The sequence below is a fragment of the Trachypithecus francoisi genome, unplaced genomic scaffold (genome assembly GCF_009764315.1).
Source record: "Trachypithecus francoisi isolate TF-2019V2 unplaced genomic scaffold, Tfra_2.0 Lachesis_group18, whole genome shotgun sequence".
NCBI classification, from domain to species: domain Eukaryota; kingdom Metazoa; phylum Chordata; class Mammalia; order Primates; family Cercopithecidae; genus Trachypithecus; species Trachypithecus francoisi.
Genome location: NW_022681463.1, coordinates 684,288 through 704,550, shown reverse-complemented (window position 1 = coordinate 704,550; position 20,263 = coordinate 684,288). Strand labels below are relative to the sequence as shown.

General features: G+C 42.0%; 2 protein-coding genes across 8 annotated transcripts in view; one reads left to right on the top strand and one right to left on the bottom strand.

Moving 5' to 3' along the window:
• IFT88 (intraflagellar transport 88) overlaps positions 1–19,785 on the top strand; it is a 132,378-nt gene extending 112,593 nt beyond the window's left edge. For 5 of the 7 annotated variants that reach the window (XM_033177023.1, XM_033177026.1, XM_033177029.1 and 2 more), the window contains 2 exons: positions 19,047–19,157; positions 19,402–19,713. In XM_033177023.1, coding sequence (XP_033032914.1) covers positions 19,047–19,157; positions 19,402–19,523 — 233 coding nt within the window. In that variant the 3' untranslated portion in view covers positions 19,524–19,713. Of the gene's footprint in view, positions 1–19,046; positions 19,158–19,401 lie in introns of all 7 variants that reach the window. The other 2 variants (XR_004428874.1, XM_033177027.1) reach the window with 2 other exon arrangements.
• On the bottom strand, positions 9,367–15,053 carry LOC117063628 (tetra-peptide repeat homeobox protein 1-like). Its single transcript, XM_033177435.1, has 2 exons — positions 15,042–15,053; positions 9,367–10,539 (listed from the first exon to the last, which is right to left on the bottom strand). The coding sequence occupies exons 1-2, from the start codon at positions 15,051–15,053 to the stop codon at positions 9,367–9,369; spliced, it is 1,185 nt and encodes a 394-aa protein (XP_033033326.1).
• Positions 19,786–20,263: the final 478 nt, after the last annotated feature.

Below are 20,263 nucleotides of genomic sequence, written 5' to 3'. Positions count from 1 at the left end.
ATAGATGGGCGTACTTAGGAGGTTTTGCTGTGTTACGTTTGTAAAATTTCCATTTGAAGGAAGTGCCATGAGAAGCAGGATGGTCTTGGCCGGGCGCAGTGGCTCAAGCCTGTAATCCCAGCACTTTGGGAGGCCGAGACGGGCGGATCACGAGGTCAGGAGATCGAGACCATCCTGGCTAACATGGTGAAACCCCGTCTCTACTAAAAATACAAAAAACTAGCCGGGCGAGGTGGCGGGCGCCTGTAGTCCCAGCTACTCGGGAGGCTGAGGCAGGAGAATGGCGTGAACCCGGGAGGCGGAGCTTGCAGTGAGCTGAGATCCAGCCACGGCACTGCAGCCTGGGCGACAGAGCGAGACTCCGTCTCAAAAAAAAAAAAGAGAAGCAGGATGGTCTTATAGAATGCTGGCAGCCCTCAATCCTGTAGTGTAGAATTAGTGACAAGCTAGGAATTAGGAGACATAGTGTGAGTCCCACTCTTGATTGTGACAGTGTATATATGTCTTTGGACCAACCACATATATGCTATAGGCTTTTGGTGATTTCTGAAGTTCTTTGCATCTCTAAAATTATTTTACTCCTTGTGACATCTTTACATAATAAGACATTTTATTGAGTTTTCCATCCCTTCTTCCCATCAACAATCTACCTTCTTTCTCTACTTCAGGCAGGCAATGTAAGTTAAACTTAGTAGAAATTTGGTGATTTTAAAGAAGCTAATTTTAAAAATAAATGTCGATTTGGGGTCTATAAATACACCTACATTCTCTCCTATCCATACTCAGCACTCTCATGCATATATGACCCAGCTCCATGTCACTATCCAGCTGCATTCTGTCATATCTGTTTGTGATGTAGGAGTCAGGACAAAGACAAATGTAGCTCTTAATTAGGCAGGCCTTTCATCCATTCACAGTGTTTATTGGATGCATACTATGTGCCAAACACTGTGCTAAGAGCCAAGGACATGGGAACAATTAAGACGTGGTTCCCACGCTCAAAGAAGTTAGAATCTAGTTGGAAAGACACACGGCTTCTAATGGTGCTGTGGATGCTCTCCATGGTAGAGAAATGTACATGAGTTTTCAAATTTTCCTAGGGATAGAAACTGCAGTTGGGACGAAGACTTGTTGAATTCAGAGCTGTGCTTTGAAATGCAAGGAGTCTTCATCCCAACTGCAGTCAAATTCAATTTATAACTTAGTAGGCAGTTACAGGCATAAGTGGCATCGGGTTCTAGCCAGGCCACTTGATTCCCCAAGAATCAGTCCAGCCTCTCCAGCTAAACCTCATGGTGCTTGCCTGTTTACCTTCAGGAGCCATTACGCAGAGCTGGAGAAATCAGTAAAAGCAGCATTGAGCCCAAGTCTCAAGAGTAGCAAAGGCAGTCTGTCACATCAAAGAGTAGCCACTTCCACTTCTTTAGCCACCATGGTCCTGGTGGATACTCCTGTCTCCTTGCTCTTCCCTAGCCCCAGATATCTCACACACTCCACTTTAATGGATCTGTGTGACTATCTGGAGTTGGATTTAGTCAGAGAGATCTGGCCCAGCAGTTCTTCTTAAACCAGAGACAGCCATAAGCCCACAGCTCCTTTCCCAAAACCCCTGGGGCCAGGTGTATTGTGAAATTCAGAACCTTTGGAGTTTAGAAAGCAAGATGATGTATTAGCCACGTATCACATACTACCCAAGGAGAGGACCTCAGACATACTAATTCAGTGAACCATGAATATTCACACTGAGGATAAATAAAGACTATAAATAGCCTCAAATCAAGTCACGTTCTATACCCAAGAAGTTTATGTATTGCCACCTGAAAAGTTGGCTTTCAGAGCTCTTTGGAATTTGGAATTGTAGATGAGGGATCATGGATGTGTACCAAAAATGTTCGTAACAGCCAAGAAGTCCACAGACTAGGCATTGTGCAGCAGTCAAAAGCAACTCTAGACAGCTCCCCAGACTAGCACAGTGCTGCTTATTCATCCTTGCTCTTAGGAAGCAGGAACTTGTTCATCCTTGCTCTTAGGAAGCAGGAAGTACATGATATGAGCTCTCTTGGAAATAACTGTCCCTTTAAGGAATAATTGTCTTGAGTAACCCCTAAGGAAGTATTAGCTATTAAAATTCTAGGGCCAGATTCACCATCCCCTAAGGATTCTGCATTTCTCTCTGAAAATCGTTAAGTTCAGAATAACCAACCAGTTCCTTCTAAACATCAACAAACTTATGTTAAGTTCTCTGAGCCTTCCCTGGTAATTCGTAAGTTTATAAAATCTCTCCCCTTAACTTAAACCTTAGTTTCCCAGATGTCATCACTTTGAAAATCTGCCTCAGACACATCAGGACCTTCTAATGAGATGTGATAGCACGCCCGAAAAACTGCTGAATGGTGTGGTGCTTCCCTAGAGCCCAGGGGACAGTGTCCAGGGTCCTACCCCCGAGAAAGTAACCCCAGGAAGACTGACAGCTGCCTCTCAGAAACAGATTCATCAGTGTGCCTCAGGCCGCCACAGGTCCAGGTCCTTTGACATGGAGCATTGCCCAGCCTCCCTGGTGGCCTTTCCCATTGCCTTCTTTCAGTCACGCAGGCAGCAGAGCAGAGAGGGCTTGACCCGCTCCTCCACAGTCAGGAAACAAGGGACTGACAATGAAGAGAGGTAGGACCACCCCAGATCTGGTAACCTGTGTGCAGGAAAAGAGGGGCCTCCCTGTTGAAGAGTCCCCTTCTGGTCCTGGCCTCCCACTGCTGCTGTTTCTTTTTTCATCCATTGTCCTTTCTCCTAGTCCATTTCAGTCCAACACAAATAGTCAGTTCTAGTGCACAAATAAGCTTTATTCTCACATGAGGGACTTCCAGCATACAAACTCTGTGCTCTCATGGAATTTTACAAGCAGGATTACATGTTACTAGGTTCTTCTGGCACAAATTGAAATCACTCATCAGTCCCTTCCTAGGGTGCTTTCCCCCATCATTTGCCTTTTCGTTCCTTATTTTCTGACATCTTGAGTTATACATCATCCCAGACTTTTTCATTTCATCCTGGAGCCCAGTTTGAATGTTGCTTTCTGTGGCTGAGCTGGTTCTACCCTGACACTTCTGCAGGAATCGTGTTTTCTGTCCCCCTTCTCCAGTTCTCAGCACAGGCCACACTCCAAGGCTGGCCCTGGCTGTGAAGTCGGAATGAACCCAGGCTATGAGGCTTCTCTCCCTTTCTCCTTCCTTTTTATTTCAAAGTCTTGATAGTTAACAGTATTTATATTCTCTGCAGATAAACTGATGAGGGGAGTAACTATATTCTGCCTGTTGTTGTGTTTGAATTTTGTTAAAGGTCGAGAAGTTGACAGAACACATCTGCTTCTCACATGTAGCTGTCCTCAAGACACAAGAATTCCTTCTTGGGTGGCATTTTCTTTTTATTATTATTATTATTATACTTTTAAGTTCTAGGGTACATGTGCACAACATGCAGGTTTGTTACATATGTATACATGTGCCATGTTGGTGTGCTGCACCCATTAACTCGTCATTTACATTGGGTATATCTCCTAATGCTATCCCTCCCCCTCCCCCGTCCCCCCACCCAACGACAGGCCTGGATGTGTGATGTTCCCCTTCCTGTGTCCAAGTGTTCTCATTGTTCACTTCCCACCTATGAGTGAGAACATGCGGTGTTTGGTTTTCTGTCCTTGCGATAGTTTGCTGAGAATGATGTTTTCCGGCTTCATCCATGTCCCTACAAAGGACATGAACTCATCCTTTTTTATGGCTGCATAGTATTCCATGGTGTATATGTGCCACATTTTCTTAATCCAGTCTGTCACTGATGGACATTTGGGTTGATTCCAAGTCTTTGCTATTGTGAATAGTGCCGCAATAAACATACGTGTGCATGTGTCTTTATAGCAGCATGACTTATAATCCTTTGGGTATATCCCCAGTAATGGGATGGCTGGGTCAAATGGTATTTCTAGTTCTAGATCCTTGAGGAATCGCCACACTGTCTTCCACAATGGTTGAACTAGTTTACAGTCCCACCAACAGTGTAAAAGTGTTCCTGTTTCTCCACATCCTCTCCAGCACCTGTTGTTTCCTGACTTTTTAATGATCGTGGATGGCATTTTCTATTTTTGCATGATAGTGACATTTTATGATGTATTTTGAGTATGGTGTTATTAAGCTTTCATTTTTAAAGTGCTTTTTGGTTTACCCTGTGTGATTTTTAATGGCTTGCTGCATTTTTAGTTTGATTTTTATGTCTTGGATATAAACTTTTCCAATGAAAATCTTATCAATTTTAGACTCAAAATAATTTTATAATGAAAATCAGGATAAGACTCAGTGAACAGAAATTCACTTCATGGTACCTTTTATAAAGTACATGGTAAACATATTTTATTTAAAAAACAAACTGAAGTTATATTTTAATATTCTAGTCCAAGGTTGAATGTGGTTAATTAACACCTTTCCACAGTTTTGCTGGGCCTTGATGGTGTCACAAGCCGAGAATGAACAAGTCATGCTCAGTGCCCACCAGGGAGAACGAGACGAGGAGCGTACGCTCTGAGGAGGTGCATAGGCCTAAATGTAGAGGACAGACTGACACAACTCAGCCAATTACAGGAAGAATTGCTGGGCATCTATGCGGGGAGGGAGTCTTGAGAGACTGGGGGGGTGGGTGCTGTCATTTCTCTAAGGATCATGCCTGTCAGCCTCAGTCCCAACTTGCATGTCTCTTCACCCCATAAATCTAGACCATAGTTTTTCAGGATACCCAAGTATCCAGCCTACTTTGTATACGGTATGTACCACAAAGGAATCTACATGAATAATAAGTATTAGAAGATAGTGAACAGCATCAGAGCACCAAAGTAGTCTCAGTGTTACAGTTCCAGAAGAAGTTTGCCTATGCCAGTATACCCAACTGGTGTAATTTGCCAGTGTGTCCCCTGTGTTCTGATACAGTAATTCTTAGTAATTTGGGGTATGCAGACTTTTTCTCTAAAGGGCCAGATAGTAAATAGTTTAGGCTTGCAGGCCAAGTGTCATTTGCCGAGAATATTCCACTGTGCTGTTGTGTATTGAAAGCAGCTGTACACAGTGTATAAGTGAATAAATGTGATAGTGTTCTATAAAACTTAATTATTGGCCCTGAAGTTAGAATGTTATATAAGTTTTATATGTCACAAAATGTTATTTGCTTTTCTTCCTAACCATTTTCTTTTTTTTCTTTTTTTTAATTATACTTTATGTTCTAGGGTACATGTGCACAACGTGCAGGTTTGTTACATATGTATGCATGTGCCATGTTGGTGTGCTGCACCCATTAACTCATCATTTACTTTAGGTATATCTCCTAATGCTATCCCTCCCCCCACCCCACAACAGGCCCTGGTGTGTGATGTTCCCCTTCCTATGTCCAAGTGATCTCATTGTTCAATTCCCATCTATGAGTGAGAACATGCAGTGTTTGGTTTTCTGTTCTTGGCGATAGTTTGCTGAGAATGATGGTTTCCTGCTGTATCCATGTCCCTACAAAGGACATGAACTCATCCTTTTTTATGGCTGCATAGTATTCCATGGTGTATATGTGCCGCATTTTCTTAATCGAGTCTGTCACTGATGGACATTTGGGTTGGTTCCAAGTCTTTGCTATTGTGAATAGTGCCGCAGTAAACATACGTGTGCATGTGTCTTTATAGCAGCATGACTTATAATCCTTTGGATGTATTAATGGGATGGCTGGGTCAAATGGTATTTCTAGTTCTAAATCCTTGAGGAATCGCCACACTGTCTTCCACAGTGGTTGAACTAGTTTACAGTCCCACCAACAGTGTAAAAGTGCCTAACCATTTCAAAATGTACAAATCATCAGCTTGCTGGATAGACAAAAACAAGGTGGGCCAGATTTGGCCTACACACTGTAGTTTGCTAATCCCTGCTCTAAGCCAAAATCTCCGTGAATATTTTTGGTAATGACAGGTGGGGCATGGGAATTATCCTTTTGATCAAAGCACTGCTTGAAGCCATTTCACCCTGGTGTACAGCTTGAACAGGAAGCGTCTGTATCCGTGAACTTCTTCTCTTAAAACCACCTTAGTTGTTTACAACTCACGCACCTTACTATGTCAACACACATCACAGAGCGTATGATGAGACTTTGTGCCTTCAGCAGAACATGCTCCTTTCCTCTTGCCTTTAGCTTGTTGCCCTAAGTTTTCGGTCCTTGCCATTAATCCCCATTCCTGGCATTCATTCAACATCCATGGACCCCCTTCCTGAATTCACCACATCTTATGTGAACAAGTTACTTAAATCTCTTTGTCACCGTTTCCTCATCAGTCAAATGACAGTGAAAACAGGACCTTCCTGATAGGGTTGCTGAGAGGAGGAAATGGGCTGGTGTGGAAAGCTCTTAGAGAAACTCCTGATAAGGGCAAGCACGTGCAAGGGTGAGCATGGCTACTGTGACTCCCGTCTGACAAAGGGAGTGCATGGACGGGGCCTGGAATACCAGTGTCCACTGCTCTGCCAGCGCCCATGTTCTCACCACTGCCAGTGTGTAACCTCTGAGTGTGAGAGCCTCAGTTTCTCCCTAACAAGAGAGGGTCATGTTTATCCATGCAGTGTAACCAAGTGTCCCCTGTCTCACTGTTGAGTTTAATTTTTTTTAAACAAAAATACTAGTGCTTATAAATAAAACTAAATGTTGGTTCTTGAAGTTACCAATTTGGAAAGCTGAATATTTACTCCAGTAATGCTGCTGTTAATCAAAACATTCGTGAAATTCCTTTTTTGTAATTGCCTTCAGAGGCAAGTTACAAAAAGCACAGGAAATTTAATCTAAAACTTTTACAAAATATATATGCACATACATACATATATGCGCATACACACATATATATGCAAGCATATACCCTATCTGTAAAATATATACACATGTATTTTATATATACATGTGTGTGCACATACATACAGACACACATTTTATGAGTTCTTTTTTACCCTCTTTCCCTTCCTACCTTTCTGCTGTCTTATCAACAGATAAGCATTTCTCACATTTTCTATCCATAATAAGTACTCAGTAAATACCAACATTCTTCCACCTTCACCTCTCATATCCTCTTTATATGCTAGGTGTTAAGTATTTAAGTTGCCACATATAACAAATATATAATGTTACCTCCTTTGCTTACATCTTCACTGAGTCCCTCCACAGTCTCCCTCTCCTCACTTGAGTGTTGCCTATACAGTAGCTATCGGGGTTCATTTTTACAATTTTAGTGTATTCCTGTTAGGTTTTGTTGGGTAATCATGTAATTGGATCAATAGAAGTAGGGGGTGAGGGGTGAAATCAAACAGAATTGCAGCTGTAACAATGTAAGAATGAGCTGAAATTCTCAGAGTAAGGCTAGGTCCAATCTATGTAAAATTATCTGAGTATTATGTCATCTGAGCTGATGAGGTCGTTACTTTCTTGGACTGTGGGTTGGGAGAGCACTTTGGATCCCTAGCTGTGGTGCAGTGCCTCTTAACTTTGGAAACGGACAGGAGCAAAGGAAGACCAGCTTCCTGGTAATAAGAGGATAGGTCATTGCCAAGTCAGATTACAGAGCACCCAAGTAAACTGGACAGTAAAGTCCTGCTAAAGGTCCCAAAGGGATTGTGTGATGCTCTTCAGTATTTCTAGATATAAACAAACATTTCCTCATACTTAAGGAGTGAAAATAGATCTTAATTATTGCTTCTTAGTAGAGGCTAAATTGAATATCATCTTCTTAAAAGTAGAAGAAACAGATAAAACACTTTTACAAAGTGTCTAATGGATAATGAAGTCAATTTATAGCACACCAAAAGAGAGTTATTTAAGAAGAGATTTGAAAAAGTTAGAACCACTATATTCATCACACATTCAAGGAAATGGGCAGAATTTTTTAGGAAGTTTCATTTTAGATAGTACTTTCAAAAAATAAGAAACTAATGGGGCAATTGATAGACTTCCTAGCGTAAGGGAAGGGGAATGTTGAAAAATGATTACATATGTATTGATTAATTGGGCCTTAAAGACTACAGAAGGCCGTTAGATTTTTCATCTAAGATAGTGTTGATAGCCCTAAAGAAAGCAGTCTCAGTGCACTGTTACAGGCAAAAGTCAGACTCTAATGATTTAAGAAGTGAATGAGTTGCAGGGAGGTAGAGAAGAGGATATAAACTATTGTCTCACACATGGTGGTAAAATATACAGCCTCACCAGTAACTAAAACAATGCAAACTTGCCAAGACCAGCTCGGTCAAGGAGACCCTAGCCCAGCAGCACTGGAGGAATTAAAGACTCAGACACAGAAATAGAGTTCAGAGTGGGATCATGGGGCTGACAGCCTTCACAGCTGAGAGCCACGAACAGAATCTGACCCATACATTATTGACAGTAAGCCAGTGCTAAGCATTGCTTCTATAGGTTATAGATTAGCTAAAAGCATTCCTTATAGGAAACACAGCATTTTTAGCAAGGAGCAGAGAAACAGGCCCTGGCTGATTATCTGCAGCAAAAACATGTTAAAGCACAGGCCGCTCCTGCTATTGTCTGTGGTTTGAGCAGTTTTCTGCTCAGGGCGGGGGCCAGGTTTTCCTTGCCCTGCTCCAGTAAACCAACAGCTTCTAGCAGTGTGTGGGATAGTCATCACGAACATGTCACATTGCTGCAGAAATCCTGTTTATGGCCAGTTTCTTTCAGGCCTGTTTATGACAGGGTTAGGGCTTGCTACCAGCACAAACTAACCTATAAAATTAGCAATGAATTTTTTTTTTTTTTTTTTTTTTTTTTTGCAAATAGGAAAGGCGTTTGCAGAACTTTAATTGCCAAGAGAATATAAGAATACATTCAAATAAATGAAGGAAAGGGGTAAACAAAGAGACATATTATGAGGATTTCTAAGGTTCAGTTAACATGTGAGAGTTTAACCTCTCAAACATCAGGGAAATGGATATTACAGCCACAACAAAACCACAAGTCATTGCATCAACAAACATTAAAAGGTCTCACAATCCTAAGTGTTGGGGAAGATGCTGACCATCAGAAGCACTGGGAAAAGCCCTTTACAAAGCTCTCAGGCGGCATCCACTAATGCCAAACATCCCAGTGAGCAGTGACTCCAATCCCAGCAGAGAAAGGCTCAGGCTCAATTCAAATGAGGGGCAGGCACATTCACAGGCCACCTGTGATGGCTGCACAGTGAAGACAGCAAATGTCCGACTGCAGCAGGGTGGGTAAAGGGTGGTGCATTCACTGCAGAAAGTCACCAGTAGTGTAGACCAGCCACTCCAGGCCCACTGGGATCTGAAGAACTTTGCAGGCACAGGCCCCCTATAAATCCAGTAATGACCTGGGGCCTGAGTGATTTTCATTCACAGAGCCACCTTCCTCTTGGTACTGAGACCCTGAGTCTTTTTGGCCCATAGAATCATCCCCTTCTTGGTACTGAGAGGTCATGGTGGAGACTGAGGATCCCTCCAAGGGGTCTAGGGGTGGGAGCAGCTCTGTGAATTGAGGGAATAACTGGGTGTCTGGCAAGAAGTCGGAGGCATCGGGGCTCTGAGGCCATAAGGGGCCTGGGGCTGGGGCTAGGAATGATCCTGGACCTGGGATTGGGGCTGGGACTGAGCCTGGGCCTGGGCCTAAAATCGGGGGTGGGCCTGGAAGTGAACCTGAGCTTGGCATCCGGCCAGGACTTAAGATGGGACCTGGGCCTCCGAGTCTGCCTGGGCCTGGGATCTGGCCTATGATCTGGCCTGGGCCTGAGATTGGGCCTGGGATCTGGGCTGAGCCTGGGACCTGAGCTGGGCCTGGGATTGGGCCAAGGAGTGGGCCTGGGATCTGGGCTGGGCCTGAAATTGGGCCTGAACTTGGGCCTGGGAGTGGACCAGCGAGTGGGCCTGGGATCTGGGCTGGGCCTGGGATTGGGCCAAGGAGTGGGCCTGGGATCTGGACTGGGCCTGAAATTGCGCCTGGGATTGGGCCAGGGAGTGGACCTGGGACCTGAGCTGGGCCTCGGATTGGGGCTGGGCTCGGGCCACAGCCTGGACCCAGGACATCTGGGATGCCCTTTTGGGCTCTGCACTCGGGGCCACCCCAGGCCTGGTCGAGGCTGCAGATCGTGGGTTCCGCTGCTGGAAGGATTCCCGAGAGGCCCGGCTGAGGGGCGGAGGCAGCGGCTGCAGGGACTAGGGGCTCAGCACGGGCTCCTCGGCCTCTCCGCCCAGGGACGCGCTGGGGCTGTTGCTGGAGCCGTCGCTCCCGAGCTAGTTTGGCGCGGCGATTCTTGAACCACACCTGCAGTTGGTGCTCCTTGAGGCCGAGTTCCTCCGCCAGTTTCAGTCGCTTGTGGTAGTTCGGGTACTGGTCGTTCTGAAAGTAACTTTCTAGCACTTCCTGCTGGCTTTGAGTGTAGACCGTGCGCTCCTGCCGCTGTCTCCTTGGAGGGTCCGGGGCCAGGGGAGGGCCTTGGAGATGACCAGGGTCTTGCACCTGCGTCCTGCTCTGTTCCCAGACATGAGTGCAATGAATTTTTTTAAAAGGTAATTCCTAAGGATAGCAAGGATGAGATGAGATGAGCACTCTTTATTAACTAAATTCTGCTGGGGAGAGTTCTAAGTGGCACACCCTGCTGGGAATGTTTGGAAATATTCATCAAGCCCTTTAAAATGCCCATACGCAGCCGGATGCGGTGGCTTATGCCTGTAAGCCCAGCACTGTGGGAGGCCAAGGCAGGCAGATCACTTAAAGTCAGGAGTTCGAGACCAGCCTAACCAACATGGTGAGACCCTGTCTCTACTAAAAATACAAAAATTAGCAGGGTGTGGTGGCACACACTTGTAGTTCCAGCTACTCAGGAGGCTGAAGCAGGCGAATCATTTGAACCCTGGAGGTGGAGGTCGCAGTGAGCGGAGATTGCGCCACTGCATTCCAGCCTGGGAGACAGAACAAGACTCCATCGCAAAAAATTAATTAATTAATTAAAATGCCCATACCCTTTGATAGGAACTTACTTTAAAGAAATAATTATGTACATACATATTGATCACATTATTTACAGTAGAAACATTGGGAATAAACTAAATGTTCAACTGGAAATAATTCCCAGTTGAATTATGTTCTCCACAGTTGTGTCCCCTGCAGCAGTTATTACAGGCCCCTTTTTCCCCACTGCGGTGATATCCCACATCGAGCTTCCTTGGCTCATCTTTAAGGGGGATGCTGTTGCCGTTGGAAGCTCCATAGACTTAGATCACTTAACATAACAGCTTTAAGAGATGATATACCTTCCGAGAGACAATCTTATTTGGAGCTGGAGTGCAGTGACTAATAATAATCACACAATGTAGTTTCCTTTTTACTTTTCTCTAAACAAAATAATATTCATACAGAAATCAATAAAATAAGAAAAATGCAGGAAAGGCAAGTACTTTTATTGGATCTTTAAAACATGTTATAGGTATGACATCATGGAAATTATTTATAGTGAATGCTTAAGGTAAAAGTCACCCACAGACTGTAAAGTTCCTGAAGGCAGTGGCTGCGTCTCCTTTTGCCTCTGCTGGGTGTGAACAGCATAAGGTACTGAGCAGGAGCACAGTTAACACTCATCAGAATTTAAAATAGCATCGGTGGTGTTAAAGATAAAGAAATTGATACTTTTTTTCTTATTTTCACTACTTATGTAAATGTACTATGTACTCAGTTTCACAAAATCATTGAATTTAAGTATGATAAAAATCTTTGCCATAACCTGTTTAGAAAATTAGCAAAAATGAAGGGCATTGCTTTTCATCTTCTCTGTATTTTTTCTATCTTAAGTTTATTATTGCTATAAATTATTTTCATACTCATAACCATATTCTTTCTAAATGAGTAAAGACTGCCTTTCCTTGGAAACAATTCATTTTTATTTGGAGAGAAATTTTCACCAAAGTTTATGTAGTTAGCCCCTTAACCTTACTTAATTTATTCTGTGAATAGAGCCGTTTATAAGACTCACTTTCTTGAACTCCTGGCCTCAAATTCTCCTCCTGCCTCAGCCTCCTGAGTAGCTGAGATTACAGGCTCAGGCCACCACACCCGGCTTAAAAGTCACTTTCTTACAAAAAAAAAAAAAACCTTCATATTTTAAAACTACATCACTCTAAAATGTTACAAATAGGTCATCTTCTTAGTATGCATTGCCTTGTAAAAACATTGGTCAAGTCAGAATGTAGAGGGCCACCAAGTAGAAATGTGTTAAGATTTTTTTGCAGACTTGCTTAATAAGGCAAGGAGGGGGTCAGGTTGTTCTGGGGCCAGCAGAAGGGTCTAAAATACAGGGTGGTGAAAAGAGATTGTGAGTTTCCTTGAAATGCTTAACTGACATTATTAAGACAGCCACATTTTGTGGGGCGAGCCAAACTGCTGAGCTGGGAATAGCATATGCTTGGAATCTGAATATGAATGAGGTCCAGGTGCCACACTTTACACGGATGGTTTGCTAAAGAGGCACTATTTGTCTAACAGGCAAGGACCAGGCTGGCAGGAAGGCTGGGTTTTGGTGCTGAGCTTGTCACTAACTATGCACTCTTGAACAAGTCACTTCGCTTCACTATCCTAAGCCTCTTTTCTCATCTGAAAAATAAAGGGGTAGACTTAGCCTTTTAAATGACATTTTTGCGTGTTTCTACTGACTATAAAATTATTACAGACATCTATGTCTGATGGTAAGATAGTCTAAATATTCAGGAAAACTCCAAGTATAGCTCTCCTAAAAGTGTTATGTTGAATGTTAAAGAAAAGAAAAGAAGAAGGAGGAGGAAAAAAGAAAACAAAATGAAAAAAGCCTTTAAAAATGCATGACCGAGTTGGAAGGAAAGAAGGAAATTCTTTGGAGGCCAAAAAGGTCTAGAAAGTTTAAATCCAAAAGAGTAAAGCAAGTGTGGGAACTGGCATTTGCCTAGCTAATCCCTCATGATCGAGAGCCTCAGATTATAGACACTCCTGGGGACCAAGAGATAGGGCCTGGGGCCTCAGCAACGCCAGAGCAGAGGTCAGATCAAAGAATCCCTGTCACACAGCTAGGACTTCTCACCGGCAATACTTCCAGTAGGTCAAGTAGAAAAGGGGCCACCCTGGCCTGGCACGGTGGTTCACGCCTGTAATCCCAGCACTTTGGGAGGCCGAGGCAGGCGGATCACCTGTGGTCAGGAGCTGAGACCAGCCTGGCCAACATGGTGAAACCCCGTTTCTGCTAAAAATACAAAAAAAAAAAATTAGCCAGGCGTGGTGGCGCATGCCTGTAATCGCAGCTACTCGAGAGGCTGAGGCAGGAGAATCGCTTGAACTCGGGATGCGGAGGTTGCAGTGAGCCGAGATCACGCCATTGCACTCCAGCCTGGGCAACAAGAGCGAAACTCTGTCTCAAAAAAAAAAAAAAAAGAAAAGAAAAGAGGCCACCTTACAGATGATGGATTTTCACCTTGGTTCTAATGTAGAAAACAAGAAGAGCTCTTTTGATAATTCCTAACCATAAGCCTTCACTCACATAGTTTTGGAGCTGGAGTACATGTTATATCTGTGTGTTCTGAAGAACACCAAGCTGAAAACTTGGTTTCAAGTGGACTGGAGTTGGTGAGGCTACAAGATGCCTACAAGAAATAAACGTAAATCCTCCTTGAAGGAATTTACTTTAGGTTTCAAAGAATAAGAACCTACAGTTAAGAAAAAGTAGGCACGCATGAGGAAATAAGCCACTAAGAGTAAGCAACAACAGAAACTATAGAGTCCAGTCTTCAAAGACTACAAATATTGTAATTATCAGATAAAGAATATATTTTAAAAGTGAGACTACAGATGTCTGAACTCTAGGACTGAATAGATTCAGATAAAATTTTTTCAGATTAAAATACTGCCCCCAAAATGGATATTATTTATTGTGGAAGATGAAAACTGCCAGACAAAAATAATTGGTAACTAAATTACAGAAATAATTAACAGGAGCCATTTACAGTGGTGCACTCTACTTGTGAGGCTGAAGTGGGAGGATCATGGGACCAAGAGCTGCAGTGTACTGATTGTTCCTGTAAATAGCCACTGCACTCCAGCCTGGGTAACATAGCAAGATCCTATCTCCAGAATAAAATAAAATAATAATGATAGGAAGAAGAAGAAACTAAAGTTATCAAAATCACATACCCAGAGATGAATATGTGTGTGTACTTGTACCCTGTTTCCATAATTTCCCATGATATCATGCACATCTTCCTCTGTCATCAAATAGTTTTATGATTTTCTTTTTCTCTTTTTTTTGAGACAGAGTCTCGTTCAGTTGCCCAGGCTGGAATGCAGTGGTGTGATCTTGGCTCATTGCAACCTCCACCTCCCAAGTTCAAGAAATTCTTGTGCCTCAGCCTCCCAAGTAGTTGGGATTACAGGCATGTGCCACCATGCCTGGCTAATTTTTGTATTTTTAGTAGAGATGGGGTTTCGCCATGTTGGTCAGGCTGGTCTCAAACTCCTGGCCTCAAGTGATCCACCGCCTCAGACTCCCAAAGTGCTGGGATTACAGGCATGAGCCACCATGCCCAGCCAAAATTTTTTTTTTATTTTCTTAATAAACATTTTTTAAAGTGGAATTGTTGAATATAAAGGTATGCAAAATTTTAAATCCTTTTTTATGATGGTCAGAAACCCTTAAGACTTACCATCGCCGGGCGCGGTGGCTCAAGCCTGTAATCCCAGCACTTTGGGAGGCCGAGACGGGCGGATCACGAGGTCAGGAGATCGAGACCATCCTGGCTAACACGGTGAAACCCCGTCTCTACTAAAAATACAAAAACTAGCCGGGCAAGGTGGCGGGCGCCTGTAGTCCCAGCTACTCGGGAGGCTGAGGCAGGAGAATGGTGTAAACCCGGGAGGCAGAGCTTGCAGTGAGCTGAGATCTGGCCACTGCACTCCAGTCTGGGCGACAGAGCGAGACTCCGCCTCAAAAAAAAAAAAAAAAAAAAAAAAAGACTTACCATCTTACCCATTTTTAAGTGTACGATACAGAGTATTAGCTACACGCACATTGTTGTGCAACAGAGCTCTAGAAATTTTTCGTCTTGCAAAATTAAAACTCTGTATCCAATGAACAACTTCCCTCTTCACCCTTTCCCCTCTCCTGGCAACCACCATTCTACTTTCTAAGAGTTTGGCTACATTGGATACCTCATGTAAGTAGAATTATGCAGTATTTGTCTTATTGTGACTGGCTTATTTCTCTTAGCATAAAGTCCTCATAGTTCAACCCTGTTTTAGTGTGTGACAGGATTTCCTTGTTTTTGAAGGTTAATAATATTTCATTGTATGTATATGCCACATTTTAAAAATTCATTCATTTATCAATGGACAATTAGGTTGCTTCCATCTTTTGGCTATTGTGAATAATACTGCAGTGAATATGGATGTGAAGACACTGAAATCCTCTTCTCATTTATTTTGGCTAAATACTCGCAAGTGGGATTTGCTAGATCGTATACTACCACTATTTCTATTTTTTTTTTTTTTTTTTTGAGGAACCTCCATTGTGTTTCATAGTGGCTGCACCATTTTACACTTCCTTTAAGGATGCATGAGAGATACAATTTTTCCACATTCTTACCAACACTTGTTATTTTCTAGGGTTTTTTGGTATTTGTGTGTATGTGTGTAATAGTAGTCATCCTAACTGGTGTGAGGCTGTGTGTCACTGTGGTTTTGGTTTGCAGTTCCCTGATGAATAGCGATGTTGAACATATGCTTTTCATATACCTGTTGGCCATTTGTATATCTTCGTTGGAGAAATGTCTATTCAGATCCCAATTTTTAGATTGATTTAGTTTTAATTATTTATGTATTTTGGATATTTAATGTATTTTGGATAAGCGCTTATCAGATATATAGTATGCAAATATTATAGGTTGCCTGTTCACCCAGTTGGTTGTTTCCTTTGCTGCACAGGAGTTGTTAAGTTTAACATAGTACCATTTGCCTATGTTTGCTTTTCTTGTGTGTGCTTTTGATACCATATCCAAAAAACCATTGCCAAATCTACTGTCATGTCAATTTTCCACTATGTTTTCTTCTAGGAGTTTTATAATTTCAGATCTTACATTTAACTACTGAATGTATGTTGAGTTAAATTTTTGCTTATGGTGTGAGGTAAGGATCTGATGTCATTATTTTGCATAGAAATAGCTGGTTTTCCTACCACCACTTGTTAAAGAGACTGTTTTTGCCCCAGTGTGTAGCCTTGGTACCTTTGTTAAAGATCATTTGGGCCGGGCGCAGTGGCTCAAGCCTGTAATCCCAGCACTTTGGGAGGCCGAGACGGGCGGATCACAAGGTCAGGAGATCGAGACCATCCTGGCTAACACGGTGAAACCCCGTCTCTACTAAAAAATACAAAAATCTAGCCAGGCGAGGTGGCGGGCACTTGTAGTCCCAGCTACTCGGGAGGCTGAGGCAGGAGAATGGCGTAAACCTGGGAGGCAGAGCTTGCAGTGAGCTGAGATCCGGCCACTGCACTCCAGCCTGGGCGACAGAGCGAGACTCCGTCTCAAAAAAAAAAAAAGATCATTTGACATTATTACTCCATGAAAGTTAGTTGAAAATGATGAAACCACAGTATTCACAATATTACCCACACTAGTCCTCATTATAAAACTTTCAAAAATTGCATTTATAGTTTTTCAACTGGACAACTGAAATTTTTCAAATGAGGTCAGGTTTTATTTATTATTTATTCATTTTAGAGATGGGTTCTCGCTGTATCACCCAGACTGAGTGCAGTGGTACTGTCATAGCTCATTGCAGCATTGAACACCTGGGCTCAGGTGATCCTCCCACCTCATCCCACAAGCAGCTAGGATAATAGGTGCATGCCACTCTGCCCAGCCAAGTTTTATGTTTTATATAAGCACTTTATTTTATTTTTATGTATGTATTTATTTATTTATTTATTGAGACAGAATCTTGCTCTGTAGCCCAGGCTGGAGTGCAGTGGCAGGATCTCAGCTCACTGCAGCCTCTGCCTCCCAGGCTCAAGTGATTCTTCTCCCTCAGCCTCCCGAGTAGCTGGGATTACAGGCGTGTGCCACCATGCCCGACTAATTTTTGTATTTTTAGTAGAGATGGGGTTTAACCATGTTGATCAGGCTGGTCTCGAACTCCTGACTTCATGATCCGTCCACCTTGGCCTCCCAAAGTGCTGGGATTACAGGCGTGAACCACCACACCTGGCCCCAAATTTTACTTTTTAAAGATTTGCTTTTTCCACAAAATTTGAATCTTTCAGGCTAGGAATTTGGATTTGGATTTCAGAAGGGTTTGGGGTGCCTGAGGGAGCTATCAGGGTTTTGTTGGTAATTTACATCTATATAAAAAGTGAAATAACGTTGTTGTATTTATTAATGAGGGTGTGTTTCTGACATTCCACAGTATTCCTCAGTGAGCAGTTCTGTGAGGCATTTCCATCTTATCTCTGTAATGGGAACACCTACATTTTTGTGGAGACATTGGTTGTCATATCTTCTGTACCCATGAGTCAAAGAACTGTGCGGGCCCGTGCCCTTCCTTGACTGCAAACCCTAAGGCAAGAAGGCCTGTTTGGACCACTCCCTCCCAACTTTGTTTTACGTTTCTCACCCAAACTTTTCTTCTCACATACTCATTCATCTTTTAAAAGATCGCTGTATGGTTATTATGTATATATTTGGTGGCTTATCTTAAACCTTTCTTGGAGATAGGTAGGATATACATTATTCAGGAAAAAAAAGCAAAGTAAAAGAAATATCCCTAGAGCAATGTTTTTCAAACTTTATTGATCTGAGCTTGCGCAGGCAGTTTAACAGACACCCATATACATTTCTGCATGGAAAAAATTAACTTTTGTTTTAACAAAAAATAGAGAGGGACAGAATAATTTAAAATATACTAAAGTGTGTAGACATATTCAATACACTGAAGCGCTTTATTTTCCGGTAACATCAGTGGTAAGGGCAATGGTAAAGTTTTGGATAAGAACCTTAGCGAGGACTTACTATTTTGGGTCAGTTGGCCAATCTTAAAATGTGGGGATTTTCAAGACCATCTTGTTCTGATTTATTCCCAGAGACATTATCAGTAAACTAAAATACAAAGTATATTCAAAAAAGAAATGGTCAGTGTGTTTATCAGTGGACTACTCTCATTAAAAGTGAGGCTTACATAATAGAAAAAAATATCACTGTAGGAATTCTAAGGGGAAGAAAGGAAAACTGTGGGGTTAGAGGAGTAGTTCTTCTAGAAAATACTACAGAAATTTCTGGTTAAAAAGTACTATAGCATTTCCTACTCATGTTAGTGTTCAGCTGTATCTGAAAAGCCTCAGTGATACATACTACATTTTTCCCTAAGGCAGCCATTGCCTATTTGGGCAATTATAATTCTTTTTTAGGTTCGTCATTGTATCAAGCCAAAATCTATCCTGCTATACAGGGGAAGTCTAATCCTCTTCTCTGTGAACACACTTCAAATGTTTGAAGAAAGTGCTTGTGTGGTCTAGGTTCTCTGCCCACTAGGTTAAGTTTACCTAGCCTCCTCTGCTGTTTTTCATGTGATGTGGTTTTAGGGCCCCTCTCCAGCTATGACAGGAGGTTGATCTGAGCTTGTGACTTCCCATTTGTTCCTTCTTCAGGTGCTTTGTTCTTTGCTAGATTATACTAGTCAGGGTGATCTCTTACTTTCTCTTAAGATCTTCCATAAAATTAAAACCGATAACTAAGTGCACATTTGAAAGAATACATATACAGACTACTCTTAAGTGATGTTTTATCTATATTATGGATTCCCACAAGGTATTTCTTTTACATTTCAGAAAACAAGAATTACATCCCTAAGAAGTTGACTTCCAAATGAAACAACCTGCTTGTTTCTTGGCAAATAAGTATGCTTTAAGATGCATAATGTAGTTTTATGTTTTCTCAACATATTAAACAAATGCGTTTTTATTTTTGTGTTTCCAGATAGTGGCCAGAACTATAGTGCCAGTAGTAAAGGTGAACGACTAAGTGCCAGACTCAGAGCTTTACCTGGGACAAATGAACCTTATGAAAGTAGCAGTAACAAAGAAATAGGCAAGTGCTCCCCACCCAGTTCCTCCACACATAGCAGGTTTGAAGAAGACTGGTGAGATGGCCAAAAGGTGTCGCTGGGAATTCTTAAGAAATTGATATTTACAGATAAAATGTAAAATGACTTGGGAGACCATTTCTGTTCACTCTGAGTTATTCGTTTTGATGATGAGCCTGACTGGTTTCACATTTGTTTTGTTTTGTTTGTTTATATAACTCTAACATGACAATCTCTTTTGAAACCTAGATGCCTCCTATGTGGACCCGCTTGGCCCTCAAATAGAAAGACCAAAAACTGCAGCCAAAAAAAGGATCGATGAGGATGATTTTGCTGATGAAGAATTAGGAGATGATTTGCTTCCAGAATAATATTCACTTTAATATATTATTTATTAAGGAAAGGAATTGCCTTATGAGACCATCCTCATGTTAAACCTTGGATTAAATACCTAACCTGTAATTTTTTTTCACTGTCAAAACTTTAAATAAGTGTATTCTATTCTGTAAGTATGCATTTAAGTTGTTTTTTCTTTTAAGGAATAAAAACAGGTAAAACTAATACTTTAGGCCAGTGACTTCCTTAGCTTTTTGAAAACATTGGCACACAGAAAGAAATAAATTTATAACACAACGTAGTACATATATGTGTATGTAGTCATAAAAATTTACCCTTATTATTGCAGTACATGCTAATATTTTCTATAGTTTCATTCAAACAAAGTACTAGTAGTGAAGTCACTACAGTGATTTCATGGCTTGCAACTTGAAAAACGCTCTGTGGACATAGCACAATTTCTATTCATACTTAAATTGCTTGGAGTTTGGAAACTCTTTGGAAGCTTTGCTTCGTGGGGATTAGAAACACTTAAAAAATCATGTTTTGGAAGCAGTATAAAGGGTAATGGGATTAAATACCAAACCATAACCCTAGTGCTCTTTTCAGAAGTTCCGTTCTACCTCAGCCCGGGGGTGTGCACCAAAAGCACAGAGCAGTAACAACTCTAAGATTGCTTTTCTCATTTGTGACTTAGTGAGGTGGGGGGCATGACTGCCTGCATTTTTCTTTACCAATGTGTTTGGCTGGTCTAGAGTCTCCAGAGGAACTATAA